Source organism: Chiloscyllium plagiosum, unplaced genomic scaffold, assembly GCF_037043375.1.
Source record: "Chiloscyllium plagiosum isolate Xiang-an unplaced genomic scaffold, Cpla_swu_hap1 HiC_scaffold_10, whole genome shotgun sequence".
Classification (NCBI taxonomy): Eukaryota; Metazoa; Chordata; class Chondrichthyes; order Orectolobiformes; family Hemiscylliidae; genus Chiloscyllium; species Chiloscyllium plagiosum.
Window position 1 is genome coordinate 32657459 of NW_028270148.1, and position 19330 is coordinate 32676788.

The following is a 19330-nucleotide window of genomic DNA, read 5'->3' on the forward strand; positions in this document are numbered from 1 at the left end:
ATCCTGGTATATCTCTTTTGCACCCTCTCTAAAGCTTCCAAATCTTTTCTATAATGAGGCGACCAGAACTGAATACAATATTCCAAGTGTGGTCTAACCAGGGCTTTATAGAGTTGCAGCATACCCTCACGGCTCTTCAACTCAAGCCCTCTGCTAATGAAAGCCAACATACATACGCTGCCTTACCCCTTGGGTGGCAACTTAGAGGGATCTATGGACATGGACCTCAAGATCGCTCTTCCTCCATACTGCCAAGAATCCTACCTTTAACCCTGTATTCTGCATTCAAATTTGACCTTTCAACGTGAATGACTTCACATTTCTCCAGGTTGAACTTCACCTGCCATTTCTCAGCCCAGTTCTACATCCAGTCAATGTCCCATTGCAATCTACAATAGCCCTCCACACTATCCACTACTCTACCAAACTTTGTGTCATTGGCAACCTTACTAACCCACCCTCCCACATCCTCATCCAAGTCATTCATAAAAACCAGAAAGCAGAGGTTCCAGAACTGACCCCTGTGGAACATGACTCGTCACCGAGCTCCAGACTAAATACTTTCCATCAACTACCACCCTCTGTCTTATATGGGTCAGTCAATTCTGTATCCAGACAACCAGAATTTCCTGTTTCTCGTTCCTCCTTACTTTCTGAATGAGCCGATCATGGGGAACCTTATCAAACGCCTTGTTAAAATCCATGTACACCACATCCACTGGTCTACCTTCATTGATGTGTTTTATCAAATCCTCAAAGAATTTAGTAAGGTTTGTGAGGCATGACCTGCCCCTTACAAAGCCATACTGACTATCTCTAATCAAACTATAGTTCTCCAAGTAATCATAAATCCTGTCTCTCAGAATCCTCTCCAATACTTTTGTGCATCACTGATGTAAGACTGACTGATCTATAATTCCCAGGATTATCCCCATTCCCTCCCTTGAACAAGGAAGTAACACGTGCCACCCTCCAATCATCTGGCGCTACTCCAATCGACAGTGAGGATGTAAAGATCATCGCCAGAGAATGCAGCAGTTTCTTCCTTCACTTCCTGTAGCAACCTTGGGTATATCCTGTCTGGCCCAGGGGATTTATGTATCCTATCCTTAGGTTTTTCAAAACTTGCAGCACCTCTTCCTCCTTAACGCCAACCTGTTCTAGCATATCAGTCTGTTTCACGCTGTCCTCAGAAAAGTCAAGGTCCCTCTCAGTAGTGAATACTGAAGCAAAATATTCATAAAAGACCTCCCATGTTTCCTCTGACACCAGGCACAAGTTCCCTCCACTATTCCTGATTGGCTATACTCTCACTCTGGCCATCATCTTGTTCCTCACAAGTATAGAATGCCTTAGAGTTTTCCTTAATCCTACCCACAAAAGCTTTTTCATGCACCCTTCTAGCTCTCTTAAGTCCATTCTTCAGTTCCTTCCTAGCCACATTGTAACCCTGTAAAGCCATGTCTGATCTTTGTCTCCTCAACCTTAAGTAAGCTTCCTTTTTCCTCTTGACTAGATGTTCCACATCCCTTGTGACCAAAGGTTTTTTCAACCTACAATCCCTTGCCTTAGTCGAACAAACCAGTCCGGCACTATCAGATAGTGCTTCCTAAACTATCTCCAGTTTTTTGTCGTGCATTTCCCTGAAAACATCTGTTCCCAATTTAGGCACCCCAGTTCCTGCCTAATCTGATTACAATTTCCCCTCCCTCAATTAAATACTTTCCCATACTGTCTGCTCCTATCCCTCTCCATGACTACAGAAAAAGGTCAGGGAGTTGTGATCACTATCACCAAAATGCTGTCTTACTGAGAGATCTGACACCTGACCTGGTTCGTTGCCAAGCACCAAATTCAATATGGCATCCCCTCTAATCAGCCGATCTACATATTGCGTCAGGAGCCCTTCCTGAGCACACTTGATAAAAACTGCTCCATCCGAACGTCTTCAATTAAAAAGGTTCCAATCAATATTGGAGAAGTTAAAGTCACACATGACAACAGCCCTGTTACTCCTGCACCTTTCTAAAGCCTGCCTCCCAATCTGCTCCTCTGTGTCCCTGTTGCTATTGGGGGGGGGGCCTTGAGAAAACTGCCAATAAAGTGACTGCTGCTTTCCTGTTTCTGACTTCCACCACTCTGTAGACAAGTCCTACTCAACACCGGGCTGTACATCTCTATGACTCTTTGACCTCCTTTCTGTAGCTGTGATACTACCTTGATTAGCAATGCCACTCCTCCACCTCTTTTACCTCCCCTATTCCTTTTGAAACATCTAAACCCTGAAACACCCAACAACTATTCCTGTCCCAGTGATATCCAAGTCTCCATAATGGCCACAACATCATAGTTCTAAGTACTGATCCATGTTCTGCATTCATCACCCTTCTTCCTGATACTACTTACATTAAAATAGACACATGTTCAACCCATCACACTGACTGCACTTTTGCCCTATCAAGTGCCTATCCCTCATCACAGACTTTCTGCATGCTGCATTTGGCTGTTCACTACCTACTCCATTATCTGATCTGTAGTTCAGGTTTCCACCCCCCTGCCAATCGAGGTAAAACCCTCCCAAAGAGCTCTAGTAAATCTCCTGCCCAGGATATTGGTGCCCCTCCAGTTCAGATGCAACCCATCCTTCTTGTACAGGTCCCACCTTCCCCAAAGGTTTTCCCAATGATCCACATATCTGAAGCCCTTCCTCCTACACCAGCCCTGCAGCCATGTGTTCATTTGCACTCGCTCTCTATTCCTAGCCTCACTAGCACTTGGTGCCAGTAGTAATGCGGAGATTACTACTATGCTCATCCTGCCTTCTAGCTTCCAACCTAACTCCCTATATTCTTTTTTCAGGTCCTCCTCCCTTTCCCTACCTATGTCGTTGGTATTAATGTGTACCATGACTTCTGGCTGCTGTCCCTCCCCCTTCTTAAGAGGGAGGGAGTTGCATCAATATTTTTGGGTGACATCTGCTATTGGGCAGACTATATCCTGAACTGAATATATTCTAACAATGAACGTTAGAAGGGAAGGCTGAGTTTTGGGTAAAAATGTGTTTAGAATGTTTGTTGGAGAAGGGAAAAGAAATGTGTATTTTTTGCAGCACTTTTATGACTCCAAGATTTTCCAGAGTGCTTTGCTACTAATGAACTACCCTTCAAGTGTACTCAGTTGTAATGTGGAAAGTGTGACAGCTGATTAATGCACAACAAACTCCTACAAACAGCAATTTGATAATGGCCAGATAATCTATTTTGCAGATCTTGACTCATGACAAATCTTTATGTGGATTCTGAGAGAGGACTCCCCTATTCTTTGAAGGGGTGTCTTGTGATGATTCACACTCATAGTAGCGGCATACATGCTACACCAAAGGAAGGATGTGGAGGCTTTGGAGAGAGTGTAAAAGGGTTTCACCAGGATGTTGCCTGGATTGGTGTGAATTAACTATAAGGAGATGTTGGACAAACTTGGATTGTCTTTGCTAGTGTCAGAGGCTGAGGGAGCAACCTGATACAAGTATATAAAATTGAGAGGCATGGATAGGGTGGATAGTTGGAGTCTTTATCCCAAGGTGAAAATGTTCTGGAACATTGGTATAATGTCAAAGGGGCAAAGTTCAAAGGAGATGTGCGAAGCAAATTTATTTTTACATAGAGGATGGTAGTACCTGGAAGGCATTGCCAGGGAAGGTGGTAGAAGCAGATGTTCTCAATCAAATGGCAGAAGATGGTAAAGAGAACAAGAAGCAAAAGAGTTTGAGTTAGAGGAAGATGGGAGTTGGCTATGTAAAATAAAAATCTAGTGGTTGGAGATTGATTGGATGCACGAAGGAAAAGTAAATTTTGAATTTCACTGGCGCATAAAGTTTGTATCATTTCAGGATTAGAGATGTAGGGAAGAATGTTGAAGGGGATACAAGAGAAATCTAAATTGGCATCTTGGGTTACTTAATGAGCAGGGTAAATATTGCTTTCTCTTAATTTGTAAGTTTCTTGTAAGCTTAAAGTGACTAAATTTTAGTACTTTTGTCAGTGAAAATTTAATTACTTTTATTGTGGCTGTATTTTAAATATGGTTTGTTGGCTCCTCAATGTATTTGTTCAGCCAACTAGAGGAAGAAGGAATGTTGTCTGTTCTAGAATGTTGTCTGGCATGTTAACATGCCAGGTAAGCATTTGATGAGCCGATACTGAACTGTACTTCAAGATGTTTGCGTTTGTCAGGAATTGAATGTGAATGGTGTTGTAAAAACATGGTTGTACTAATGGTTTTGGATTTGGTTAAATCTTCATTCAACAGGTAAATATTGAAGTTGAATGAGGGCAATCTTGAGCTTAAGTTCTGATCAGGGTAAAACTTTGTGCCTACTGAGGGAACTAGCAGAGATGTGTCCCAACTTTATCATTATGCTGAACTTGATGTGTTCAGTGAAATTTCAATTGGTGTATTAAAATTGAATCATTGTGCACAAACAGTATTCTGCAAACTTGTATAAATACAGTATCTGGAGGGAAGGTGGAGGAGATTTCAAAGTAACCTTTTAAGATCAGTTGAGGGTGAAATGGAGAGTTCAGTTTCCATAGTTTTCTAGTTTAAATTTAAAGATGTCAGTGAGGCAGCAATTAAATTAGTAATCCCTATCTAGAATGTGCATGGCTCCCAATTTTCACTTAATGAATTTTCATTTGCTATGTTAATTTTGAGCATGAATAATTGTGAAATCTTGATTTTCTTTATTTCAGGGTTACTTTGAAAGCTGTAACATTCATCGTAATCGAATAGCTGGTTTTGAAGTGAAGGCCTACGCGAATCCTACAGTAGTGAGATGTGAAATTCATCATGGGCAAACAGGAGGAATTTATGTACACGAAAAAGGACGAGGCCAGTTCATAGAGAACAAAATCTATGCAAATAATTTTGCTGGCGTGTGGATTACATCCAACAGTGATCCAACTATCAGGTATGCTTTTGCACATCATTGTAGTTATTGAATGAAATGTATACTTTCTCGGTGTTTTCATGTATTTTCTTTGTTTATGTCCTTAGGGCAAATGCCATTTTTAATGGAAATCAGGGTGGAGTTTACATCTTTGGAGATGGCAGGGGTCTCATAGAGGGAAATGACATTTATGGTAAGGTGAATATAAACATTTTATTTAATTTTGTTTTTTAATCAATGTACGTAATTGTTTAAAAATATGCATCTTGTATCCTAGGAAATGCATTAGCAGGAATACAGATTCGAACAAATAGTTGTCCAATTGTACGTCATAACAAAATTCATGATGGCCAACATGGAGGTATCTATGTGGTAAGTCTGCAACTTTGTGTTTTTTGGTCTGATTGTTGGGTTCAGGAGGCTTCAGATATGAGTTAAGAAAAAAATTATGATGGTCATAATTTTGCTTGATTAGTTTTAAAACAAACTTTGAAACTGAAGGTTAAATTTATAATTGCTTGTTAAGTATCCTGAATTCTTTAGCTTGGCACTAAAGACCAGAGTCTTTTCATTAATCAATTTGGTTAACCTGGTCTCAGCTAGATTATTAACTGTCAATTAGACCCTTGAAATATATATGTTTTATATTACTATTTAAATGCAAGTTGTTGAAAGTATAAGATAAAAGCTTCATGGTGAAATCCGAAATATAAATACAATAAATAGGTATACAACTGAAATTTCTTTAAATCAGATTCATCTCCCTATAGTTTCAAATTGATTTGTATATTATTGGGATTTTCTTCTGGTTCTCCAGCCTGAAACAGCTGCATTTAATTTTTAAATGACCTGGTAATTTTGATTTTCAGGCAGCCAAATAAATATCCTTTAGTGTGATTCTTTTTTTCTCTCTGTATTTGCAGCCATTATTACTGTAAAATGATTTACCTGTTACCATGGTGTCTGATATTCTTTTAAGGAATTTTGAATACTGAGAAGACAAAAAAAATCACATTTCGAATCTTAGATCACATTAAAGGAGGAAGACTGTCAAGAAAAACCAATTTGTAGTATTCTACAGAAGTTGAAATAGGTCATGTGTAACATCTAAGGAGAAACTGTATTTAAATATATGTAGATTGTGAAATGGTGGGAAGAGACCCATGTTGATTTGTATTCAAAATGCTAAAAGTTTAACATTTATTGTTTAGCATGAAAAGGGGCAGGGTGTAATTGAAGAAAATGAAGTATACAGCAATACCTTGGCAGGTGTGTGGGTAACAACAGGAAGTACACCAGTGTTACGGAGAAACCGAATACATAGTGGCAAGCAGGTATGTATCAATTCATGTACATGTTTGATTAGATCTTGAAATTCAGCTGTATTGATGATATTCATGACAGAGTGTTTGTTTTATAAGGTGGGTGTTTACTTCTATGACAATGGCCATGGAGTGCTTGAAGACAACGATATCTACAATCATATGTATTCAGGGGTTCAGATTAGGTAAGAAAAATGTTTGCCTTCACTGGGGTTCTCGCTTCAGTATCTAACTTTGTCTTCTGTCTTGGTGCTCTCTTAAATTGTGATGGAGTATGGTGGCTGTCCTCTTGTATTGTCCAAACAGCATGGGCAATGATGTGTGGAGCAAGTCAGATCAATCTTGTCCCTGTCCATGTCTGTATATTAGGGTAAAGTTCTGGTACACTCTTCCTAACAGAATTATGGGGATACCTTCATACTGCGGTGTTTTAAGAAGACAGTGAGGGCAGTCAGGGATAGTGAATAAAACCTGATCTTGCCAGTGAAGCCCACATCCTAAATATTGGATAAAAAAATCTTTTATGCACAATTGCAGGATCTGTGGCTGGGCTTTTTTTCCCCTTAGATCATTTTGTACTGTGACTAACAAACATGGAATGTGTTATGGATAGAATTGTTGTTATGCATAACTGTTGTTATGCAGAAGTATTTATTTTACATAGGTTGTATGCATGTCAAAGAACAAATTGAATAGAGCACAGAAATTGGCAATATTTTTAACTTGAATTGTAGCTTTGTATTGAGCATTGCCATTGGTTGGAGAAAACATTTTTTTTGTAGTTTGATTTCGTTACCTTTTCGAGATCTGTTCTGCAGTCTGCAACGATTGGTACCTCAATTCAAATGGTAATGTTTCGAGGAGAGGCAGAAATCTTTCTAGGCCTGATGTCAGGGGTAGCATTTTAAATGAGATACAAATTTTCAAGCTAGAAGTGAAGTTATGGATTTTATTGAGGCTTCAAAACAATTTGTGCTTGCCAAGACTCTACACAGTGTCGAAATGGTGCAAATTCTGATTTTGAAAGTTTAGAATCATCAGAGGTAATTTGTTAAAACAAGTTCCAAAAAGGATACAGTTATTATCCAGTACTTGACCCAGTCAGAAAATGAGTACCAATTGGGAGTTTAATTCTCTGAAGTATTTCATGGCGTTGTAAGACATTAATCTTTAGAATAGTTTAAAATTTGTGATCCACAGAACTGGAAGCAACCCTAAGATTCGGCGCAATAAAATATGGGGAGGACAGAATGGCGGCATTCTTGTTTACAATTCTGGTAAGTGTCAACTTTGGCTGCAGGTCTTTTGATTATTGTTTTTTCTGTTCTGTTTTATTTTCTCCTCAATTTCAGATCCAAGTGAAATTATTTTTGATGTCAATTAATACAGGTCTTGGGTTTATAGAAGATAATGAAATATTTGACAATGCAATGGCCGGTGTTTGGATTAAAACAGACAGTAATCCCACACTCAGACGGAACAAAATCCATGATGGCCGAGACGGGGGTATCTGCATATTTAACGGAGGCAGGGGTAAGGATTTATAGCTTAAGATTAAAATAATTTGTACAGTTTAGATTCCCAAAGGTTAAATGGGGAAATGGACAGTCTGTGTGGAACTAAGCCAAAAGGACCATGGTCCTGGTTTCATCCCTGGTGATGTTAGTTAATATCAGCTGGCCAAATGAAAAGGTGCTAAATTTACTTCCATATCCTTGGACCAAACAAAATCAAAAAGGGGTTTTATTGGTAATGATCCAGTGATCTTAGTGTATGAATGCATCAGGTGTAAATTTGATGCCCTCACAATTGAGGTCCCTGATAATTCTGTCTCGATCCTTTGAGCATTGGCCATTTGGGTGAGGAGATGAGGACTGTTGGCACACATGGAGCCATACATGACTGACAGCAGCAACCTACTAACCTACACCACATAAGATTTCTGAAAGATAGCTGTACATTTAATTTTAGTTAGTGTTATGAATTTAAAGTAACATTATTCAGTGAAGTGAATAATGTAATCTTTAAATCAAGAGATCCTGATGCTAAGGGGAAAAAAATAATTATATGAACATTATCCAAATATAGTGTGGTCAGATCCATTGTAGAGTAGTAGTTGATGAACATGGACTAAATTTTAATGCAGATCCTAGAATTAAAAAGGGAGTCATTGTATCGTGAAGATTTACTTATGTAAAATGATTGTCTTTCCAGGTTTCTTAGTTTTAAAGTAGTTTTATTTCTTCTGACTATAGTCTGGCTAATTTATTTGATAAATCCTGATAGCACTATCAAATTAACAAATAATTTGGCTCGTATTACATTGTTGAGGTGATAGTACGTGTTAATCTTTGGTCTTCTTGATCAAGTAGAATATTTTACGTCTATTCATGTTATTGAGGAAAGTTAGGAGTTCTGTCTCTTAGCATCACTGAAACAGATTATCTATACATTAATTTCTTTATATTTGTTACTTATGCGACCATGCACTTTACATATTTGGCTACATATTGGTGATTATCAAATTCAACAATCAAAGTTTACAGTATGGTTATGTACTGGGGTCATGGTGATTGCTGTATGAATGCATGATAGTTTTGGAAAAGATAAAAGAAGGATAAATTTACGGTCAAGATGAGATCAATGGTTGAAACGCACAAATGTCAACTCCACTAAAATTGTCAATGTTTTAAGTGAGCATTCTCTGAAATTAATCAAAAAAGAGTATTTGTTACCAGTTTACATTGTAGACATTTTCAAAGTTGCTGGTTTACAATGCTCGTTTACTTTGAATAGATATAGCTGTACTTATTCCTTAATTGCATTGTTCATATCTTTCATTGCATACCATGAATGTGATATTCATCACGATGTAACTGAAGAATAATTTGAACAAAAATGTTTCTGTAGTCTTCACTGTTTTATTTTGTTTGTGATTCCTGAGCAGTGATAGATGTTAGTTGGATGAAACTGAATGTTCCTCCATTCATTTTTGAGTCTATTGTGTTTATCCAGTATTCCAAAGTCAGATATCAGGAAGTAATTTTGAGGTGCATTTCAATAATAACTCTTGCTGTAAAATATCCCAAAATTCTTCAAAAGAATATATTAAGTAAAATTTGACATTGAGCCACCTAATAACATATGAAAGCAATGAACAAAAACATAATCCGAGAAATGTGATGAAGCATCTTCAGAGACTCAGAGTATCTTTGGGAGTGAAATACAGATTTTGTGGCTTTGGCAGCAAAAGATATGGCTGTCTGTGGTGGAGCAATTAAAATTGTATGTGCGAGTCAGATTTGGATGAGTCCAGAAATCTTAAAGTTGTCGGGCTGAAGGAGACTATAGAAATAGGGGAGGGAAGAGAGCACAGAAGTATTTTTTTCTTCTTTAAAACTGAGAATCTTCAAAGTTGAGGCATGCTGGACCAGGGGTCAGTGTCAATCAGTGAGCACAGTAGTAATGTGTGACTGCTGTTATGATCCAGCTTGTGTTACTACTGTACTACTGGATAAGTCAGTTCCCAGAGTAAAATCTGACTTAATGTGACAAGATTTCATTGAAACTTAAACCGAAACAAACCAGGCGTCAGATTTGGTTGTAACAATAAAACAGAAGTTTATCTCACTAGACAAATAATAAAAAAAAGCAAGCTATTCTTATGGTGGCAGTTTGACAGATTTCAGACGCATGGCAAAGTGCCATCTATTCCTCAAATCATAAAGTCACTCAAAACGATAGAGAAGAATTCCCTCCCCTGTCCAAACTGTAGGTTTGACTTAATTGCTTTTTCCCTCCCTCAGACGTTTCTTGCCATGTGAGCTGAAAAGTCTCTTCCTTGAATCCTCACACCACTGAGATCGTAGAATCTCTCAGCTTTGAACAACCAGTGTAGATTGCTTACCAAACAATTTGAGTCTGGAAGTTTTCACAAATTGAAACCCTTACACTGAGGTGACTTAGCCCCTTCCCTGCTGTGAACAAACTCCTTGTTCTAGGATAAACTTTTCACTCATTCGACTTCAGTCATGTCTCCTTCAAGTTGAACTCAAGCTTGTAACTAAGTTTAAAGGAAACTTATTAATTCTAGCTTCTGCTAAGCTAATGACTTCATGCATTTTCTCTTATCGCAACCTTACACCAGGCCTGCAGTTATCTACTCTCTGACACAAGCTGGTTTAAAATCATGATTCCGAAAAGACTAATCTAACTAAGTATGAAATTCCTTCATCCAAAAGAATATCTGCATGCAACTAGCTTGAAATCCAAGACCCGACCTCAAAACTAGAGAACCGAATTACAGCCCTCCTCAAAAAAACTTTAGAAATCTGGAGAAATAAATAAGACCGACATCCAAAAAATGAAACCAGATGGATCCAACACACCATGCTTCTACGGATTGCCCAAAATTCACAAACCAGGAGCCCACCTTCAGACCCATAGTCTCGCTACCTGGAACACCAACTTACAGATTGGCTAAGTAGCTACACCAAATCTAAAACACTTAGTAGAAGACTCACACAACTCTATCCACTCCACCCAAGAATTCCTGAAGCCCATCAAAGACTCTAAGATAGATGAGGATGAAATAATAGTCTCCTTTGATGAAACAGCCTGTTCACATCAATCAGCATCAACCTGGCCAAAGAAACACTGACTACACTATTAGAGTATCCAAAGACATACACCAAACACCACCAATGTCATCAGCAAGGACAGTATTGTCAAATTAGTGGACCTATGCCTTACCACCTACTTCACCTTTAACAACAAAACCTACAGACAAACCAGTGGAACACCCATGGGATCTCCGATATCAGGGTTCTTAGAGACTCGAACAAACAGCTATGCCAACCATCCAACCCAAACTTTGGGTTCACTGCGTGGATAACACCTTTGTCATCACTAAACGAAACAAATTAGAGGAAACCTTCAAGGCCATCAATAATACCCTTACTGGCATAAAATTCACTAAAGAGGAGGAAAACAACAACAAACTGCCATTCCTAGATGTCACAGTAGAGCGAACAGTCAATGGGGAACTTCAAACCAAGGTCTACAGGAAAACAGTACATGTGACCAAATATTGAACTACAGAAGCAATCATCCCAACATCCACAAACGAAGCTGCATCAGAACATTATTTCAATGAGCCATCAAGCACTGCAGCACAAAGGAACTAAGCAGAGCAGAGGAATATCACCTATACCATGTATTCAAAAAGAATGGGCACTCAATGAACACAGTCCGCCGATTTCTCAGCAACAAACCCAAACAAGCAGACAAAACACGTTCAGAAACCCGAGCCACATCCCCTACATCAAAGACGTCTCGGAAATGACTGCCAGACTACTCAGACCTCTTGGTATCATGGTCGCGCACAAACCCACCAACACACTAAAACAGCAGCTAATGAATTTGAAAGACTCTATACAGACAACAAGCAAAACTAATGTAATGACATCACCATAGGAAATGGCAGCACCACAGGAAATGACATCACCAACCCAAACACATAAATAGAAAGCAGGAAACATCAGCTGTGCTTCGTCCAGAAGCTCACTGAAGATGTTACCTAGTAAGGTGATGAAACGTCTGAAAATTAACCTTTCAGCTCAGTGAGCAAACAAACCTACATCCAGAACCCTAACCTGAGCTACAAATTGTCTCAAAACTCACTAATATCCAAGATCTTAAAGATTCAAGTTAGTTTTCTTTATTACAGTCACAGAGAAAGTTCGAGTTATGGGATAGTTGAGTTTCAGCTGAGTTTGTGCTCATAGATAATGTTAGTTGTCCTGTGGAATATTAGAATAAAGTCTGTAGGAAACAAAGACTTTTGATTAACAGTTTAAGAGCTGATAAGTTGAACCATTAGTGGATTTGGATGTTGTTGGAACTTGAAGTGGGTGGTCTTAGTGATGCAACAGATATGTGTTCGTATTTTAATCATCAGTAATACTTGGCAAACTCACTGTTGACTTAGTTCATTGTTTATAATTATGGCTTGTTGGATTGCAACCAGAATTAGTGACAGCAATTGATGGTATTTTCATGTTTTTTCTGGTTACACTAGCAGCAGCATTCCATTCTTTGGAGTACTTGGGTGATTTGTTCTAAAAATGTGACAAAGAATACACATTGATCATTAGGTTAGGTTCATCTGATCTTAGCTTGAATGAATGCTTAGGCTTGCTCAGCTCAGCTCCGTTTCACTGTGGTTCAGAAATCCAAGTTAAATCCATATAGAGGCAGAGCAATGATGTGGGGGGAGAAAAACCCAGAAGGATATCTGTTATTGCACTGCTTCCTGCAGTTGAAAGATTTAGGAAGCTATTTCTTATAGTTCAGGAACTCCCCTTCAAAATTTTTCATTGTCATTTAAAAAACTTAATGTTTAAAGTATTGTTTTCTACACTGTAATCAGTTGGCTTCTTGTCAAATTATAATTGAAGAATGAGGAACTTCCAGCACTAAAGAGTTCCTCATGCAAGTTTAATTCAGTCTGGAATTTAAAATATATTGTTGATAAAGGTCTCCTGTAGAATGTTACAGGTCACTTGTATAACTAGTTAACTCCCTCCTGGAAACAAACTAACAAGCAAGCAGCAAGTCTGCAGCTGACCTCAAGTAACGATGTATGCTTAACTGAATCTTTGAAAAAGGAAGTTATTCTTAAGTTACATTTTCAATTGGAGATTTCAGTATAGGCACATTGAAGGAGAAAGCAAGAGTGATGTGAAAGCTGAAATACTTTACAGATGGTACTGCAGTGATTAAACTCCTGGTTAAAATATAGTATTTGAAGTATTCATTAGAAGCCCATTCATACTTTACCAGTTGTGTTGTACTCCAGCTCCTCTCCATGTCTTGTCACTCTGGCTTTATCCAGCTTTATAGAATCTATTTTTAAAAATCAATATTGCTCTTGATTGCATTTGTAACCAGGAATGTTGTACCATATTATTCTGTACATTGCAGGCAAATTGTGTTTCTGCATGCGACTATTATAATGAGTCGAATTGTAGTTGATTCCTGAAGTTGTCAGTCTCTCAAACATCATTTGATTAAGATGACTAGTTCTGAGATGTGATGTAACATGCAGCATTTTTGATTTGCTGATTCCTCAAGTCCATCTGTACTGTCCTGACACATTCATAATGGAATTATTGACTGTCATTGAATGGCAATCAATTTCTCTCATTTAGTCTATAACCATCAAACATGTGGTGAGGAAAATGCACCAGTGGAGGATGTGTTTGGAACTGTAAATCCAAAGTAACATGTTCCTTCCAGGCCTGTTCTGTCTCAATTTAGACATATGTTTATATCCTGTTGTGTTCTTCTCTAAAAGAAATTTATCTACATTGCATTTGAAGGAATCACTATTTTCTTTTGTTGTCTTCCGAGGAAGCCATCTCTTTAGATTTATCACTTGCTCAATGAAATATTGGCCCACATGGGAGCTAAGGAGCATGCCTGTTCATTACAAATTTTCACTTGTCCTGAAACTTATTTTCCCATGAAACACAATGGATGTGAGTCTGTACTAAATGATGAAGCTAACAATGTATGTCATTAACCAGTGAGATTAGGATTTGAAAAGGGGAATGAGTGCAAAGGAAATCTGATCAATTAAAGTAAAACCAGATACAGAAAGAAGTAAAAAGCGTGAAAGAAAGATTGGAGTAAGGAAGAAGAGAAAAGAAGAAATAAGACAAGTGACAAATGAAAATAATCTGTTTCCTAAATTGTGGCTGTTGATTAGAATTGCAAGAATGTGCATTTCATTTTGAAAAATGTCCTTCCATGGTCAGGTACTAGTCCTAATAATTTGAAGTAACTCATGAGGAGACTGAGAACGAGGCATTGTTTGACAGTCTAAAGAGCATAACCTGGGAAAAGGAATCAAAATTAGGCTGTATGGCCCTTTAACATTGCTCTGCCGTTCAGAAAGAGCTTGGCTTTAACTCCACTTTCCTGCCTGTTAGTCAGAACCCCAGACTCCCCTCCAGAATCTGTATATCTTGGCTTTGAACATAATTCGATGATTCTGCCTCCATAGCAACCTGCGGTAGAGGGGTCTGAGATTTCCACATCTGTATCATAAATAGCTGACCATGGAATTTTGCATGATTCAATAAGGTAAGAGTCATAGCGATCCACAGCACAGAAAAAGATCTTTCTACCCATCACATCCATGCCGGGCAAAAACAATAGCTATTCTAATTCCATATTCCAGCAGTTGATCTATAGCCTTGTATGCCTTGGCATTGCAAGTGCCCATCTAAAAATTTCTTAAATGTTAAGGGTTTCTGCCTTGCCTCTACAACCCTTATAGAAATTTCCAGATTCCCACCACTCTCCGGGTGAAAGTATTCTCCTCTAAATCTTTTCTCCCTTACCTTAAATCTATGCGCATGGCCATTGATTCTTCCAGTTTCTTCTGTCTCCCCTATCTATGCCCCTCATCATTTTATATATATCAATCATGTACCCTCTCAATTTCCACTGCTGTCTGATCTCTCTTCATAATTGAGACTCTTCAGTGCAGGCAATATCTTGATAAGCCTCCTCTGAATCCTCATTTGTACTATCACATCCCTCGTACAATGTGGATTCTCGACCTGCATACAGTCCTCTACCTGTGGTCTATCTAACATTTTATACAGTTCCAACATGAACTTGTTTTTCTTAAACTATTCTCTTAAACTAACAAAGCCATGTATCCCATATACCACTTTAACCACTTTATTCACCTATCCTGATACCTTAAGGGACTATTGTACATGTACACCAAGGTGTCTCTGATCATCGGTGCTTCCCTGGTCATACCATTCGTCTCAGACTCCCTTTATTTGTCATGTGTAAGTGCATCACCTTACATCTATCCCGATTGAATTCCATTTCTCAGCTTACCTACATTCTCTTGCAGTCAGAAGCTATCGTCCTTCCTATTTAGGAGCCCGTCAAATTTTGTATCATCTGTGAACTGATCAACCCTCCTACATTCAAGTCTAAATCATTTGTATAAACCACAAACAGTGAGGGCCCTAACACTGAACCCCTGTGGTACTACACTAGGCACAGACTTTTAGTTGGAAAAGCACCCCTGTACCATTCTGCTTTGCTTCCTGCCACTCTGTCAATTAAAGATCTAATTTTCCAAATTTCATTTAATCTTGTGGGCGCTTACCTTTGTTATCAGTCTTCCATGATGGGACCTTATCAAGAGGGATGCTGATGTCCAAGTAGATTATGTCAAAAGCATTGCCCTCATCTACACACCTGGTCACTTCTTCAAGAAAAATCATTCAAGTGAATTCCTGTCTCTCCAAATGTAGATTAATTCTGTCTCTCTATTGCTTCCAATAGTTTCCCCACCAGTGAGATTAGACTGACCTGCCTGTAGTTTCCTGTATTATTCCTTGCTGCCTTCATGAATAAGTGTATCACATTGGCTGTCCTTTTGTCCTCTGGCATGTCTCTTATGGCCAGAGAAGAATTGAAAACTTTTACAACTCTCCTATTTTCTCTGTTGCCTCACTCAACAACATGGTGTGCATTTTATCTGGCTGTTGAACTTATCTACATTTAAATCTGCCAGACCACTCAGAACATCCACTTTGTCTATGCTAATTTATTTAATTGTAGCACAGACCTTCTCCCTTATTTCTAAATCCAGATTGTCCCTCTCACTAATGAATAGTGATGCAAATATCCATTTAGGAGCCTACCTATATCTTATGGCTCCATGCTGAAATTATCACTAGTCCTTATCTGGCCCTACTCTTTCCCTCATTATCCTTTTACAATTAATTTACTTGTAAAACGATTTGGGATACTGGCAGTTAAACTAAAGGAAAATCCTTCCATGTCCCCTTTTTGCTCTCCTAATCTCCCTTTGGAATGTGCAAGAGGGAATTTCATACTCCTCTCGTGCTTCTGCTATTTTGAGCCCTTGGTTTCTTAATCTAGTGCTGTATATCCTTCAATTTCCAGTGTTCACAGGGTCGTCTTTTCTCCTTGTAAACTCTCATTATATATGCTCAATCTGCTCAAACGTTCCCCATAAGGTAGCCCCATGATTCCAGGTGTCAACCTAGTGAAATAAAACAAAGAACTGTGGATGCTGGTGATCTGAAACAAACAGAAACGACAATTCTTTGGTTTATTTCTCAGGGTAATGGTATAATGAGTGAAAGTCCAGCTGCCTTATTTAAAACACATCCTGGTCATCAAACTGGTACAAAGGTAGAGGTGTTGCCTTAAACCCCTCTTGTACAGTATAAATCCTGTTTTCCTTTTTTTTTGCAAATTGCACTAATGAGTATGAAACTAAAAGCTTTGACAAATTTTTTTTTTCAACAATATTCAAGATTGTAAGTAGTTGTCGATCCCAGTGGCACCTGACCAGTTAAATTTGTCAGCTTTTATTTTTGAATCTGTTTTCTATTAGTTGGCCAATCTTCAACTTATGCATGATTGCCCCAGAACCATGAAATCTGTGTGGTAACTTCTTTTTGTGGCAAATTATCAAATGTCTTTTGGAAATCCAAATGTAAGTTATCTAGTGGCTTCCCTTAATTCGCAATGGTCGTAACATCGTTTTTTAAAAAAAACTTTTTAACTCTTAACAGATTTGTCAAACACTATTTCCCTTTCACACAATCAGTGTCATTTAGGTTTCATGTGATTTTCTAAATATTGTGCTTCAACTAATGGGTTCCAGCATTTTCACAATGATAGATTTTTAGGTTAACTGACCTGTAGATTCCTCCTTTTTGTCTCCCTCCTTTCTTGAATGTAGAGTTATACAGCACGGAAACAGACCCTTCGGTCCAACCAGCTCATGCCAACCATGATCCCGAACTAAACTCCCACCTGTCTGCTCTTGGCTCATTATCCCTTCAAATATTTCTTATTCATGTACTTATCCAAATGTCTTTTAAATGTAACTCTATTCTCATCTACCACTTCCTCTCGAAGTTGATTCCACACATGAATCTCTCTCAAAAAAAAAGCCCCTCAAAAATCTTTCTCCTCTCACCTTAAATGCCCTCAGTCTTGAAATCTCCAATCATAAAGAAAAGTCATCTGCCATTCTCCTTCTCCTCGTGTATGGTCATCCCTCAACTACCTACGTGCAAGTGAAACAAGTCCCAGCTTATCCAGCCTCTCCTTATAACTCAATCCCCTTCTTCTGAACCTTCTCTAACTTAATATCCTTCTTATAACAGGGACAGTAGAACAGGACGCAGTACTGTGGAAGAGGACTCACCATGTCCTCTACAACCGCAACGTAACGTCCCAACTTTCATACTCAAAACTCTGAGCAATGAAAGCAAGTGAGCTTGACTTAACTACCCTATCAAACTTCAAAGAGTTGTGTACCTGAACCCTTGGGTCTCTGTTCTATAACACTACCCAAGGCCCTACTTTTAATTGTAAAATTACATTTTACCAAAATGTAATACCTTGCATGTATCCAAATGAAACTCCATCTGCCTCGCTTCAGCCCATTGACCCAATTGATCACGATCTCTTTGAAATCATAGATAACCTTCTTTACTGTCCACTATACCATCAATTTTGGTGTCATCTGCAAAATTCCTAACCATGCCGCCTTTATGCTCATCTGGATCGTTTTTATATAAATGACAAACAAAAGTGGACTCAGCACTGATCCCTGTGGAGTACCACTAGTCTTATATTTATTGGTTTTATATTTATAGTTCTTCAATTCGCTGGAACCTTTGCAAATTGTAACCACATTTCTGCAGCTGTTTTATGATCTTAGGATACAGACCATCAGGTACATAGGACTTCCCAATCATAGATAACCTTCTTTACTGTCCACTATACCATCAATTTTGGTGTCATCTGCAAAATTCCTAACCATGCCGCCTTTATGCTCATCTGGATCGTTTTTATATAAATGACAAACAAAAGTGGACTCAGCACTGATCCCTGTGGAGTACCACTAGTCTTATATTTATTGGTTTTATATTTATAGTTCTTCAATTCGCTGGAACCTTTGCAAATTGTAACCACATTTCTGCAGCTGTTTTATGATCTTAGGATACAGACCATCAGGTTTGCAAAGTGCTTTTTTCTAGTGGTAGTTTTTTTAGATTACTACTTATAACTCATGATTTTCCAATTATTGGAATGCTTTTAATGTCATTTACTGGAAAGACACAAAATACTTATGCAAAGCACCTGACATTTTCTTGTTTCTTAATAATTCTCATTCTTTGAGAGACGATGTTTAATTAATGGAGTCATCTCTTCATTTCAAGCACATGCAGAAAGTTTTGCTATTTGCTTTACGTTTGCTGCTGATCTCTGCTCACCTTTTTAGATGCCTTTTGGTTTCTAGAATGTTTCCAATCTTCTGGCCGCCATTCTTCTTTCAGTTTGATACCATAGTACTTTAAGTAGCTATGGATGGTGCATCCTTCTCAAGTCTTTTTCTTCCTCAGTGGGTTATATTTTTAAAAATTATGAAATAGTGCTCAAACATCTGCTTATCAGCCTCCTTACCATTTTAATGTTTTCCCTGTCCACTTCAGCCAATTCTGCCTTCATACCCTTGTAATTACCTTTTTTTCAGTTTAAGACACCAGTTTCAGATTTTATTACACAACACGTGTTAATCATGTGGAACTCGACCTAGGAGGGTAATGGCAGTGGTGGAATTGAAGGTTGAAGAAGGGAACTGGATAGCCATTTTTCACAGAACTTCTGGGATAAAACAGGGAATAAGTTTTTGAGATTGCTCCACAGTGAGCCAGCATTGACTTCATTGGCCAGGTGGCCTTTTTTGTAGTGTGGTGACTCAATTACCCACGTTTCTCATCCTCAAACTGAATAGGAACTTCATTGTTTTGATGACTCTTTGGAATGACCTTTTACTATGATGCCATTAATTTATCGTAACTCATTACGTATTACATGATTTAAAATGGCTTGTTCCATGGATGATTCCACAATGTATTGTTCTAAAAAACTGGCCTGAATGCATTCCATTAACTCTTACTCAAAGCTGCTTTTG

At 38.3% G+C, this 19330-nt stretch overlaps 1 protein-coding gene across 2 annotated transcripts in view; it reads left to right on the forward strand.

Annotated features, from left to right (window-relative positions):
• The window catches only part of fbxo11b (F-box protein 11b), a 154505-nt gene that overhangs the window by 123932 nt on the left and 11243 nt on the right, over positions 1-19330 (forward strand). For both annotated transcript variants that reach the window (XM_043695619.2, XM_043695620.2), the window contains 7 exons: positions 4752-4969; positions 5056-5141; positions 5226-5320; positions 6160-6282; positions 6370-6455; positions 7471-7547; positions 7660-7803. In XM_043695619.2, the coding sequence (XP_043551554.1) occupies positions 4752-4969; positions 5056-5141; positions 5226-5320; positions 6160-6282; positions 6370-6455; positions 7471-7547; positions 7660-7803 (829 nt within the window). The remainder of the gene's footprint in view (positions 1-4751; positions 4970-5055; positions 5142-5225; positions 5321-6159; positions 6283-6369; positions 6456-7470; positions 7548-7659; positions 7804-19330) is intronic.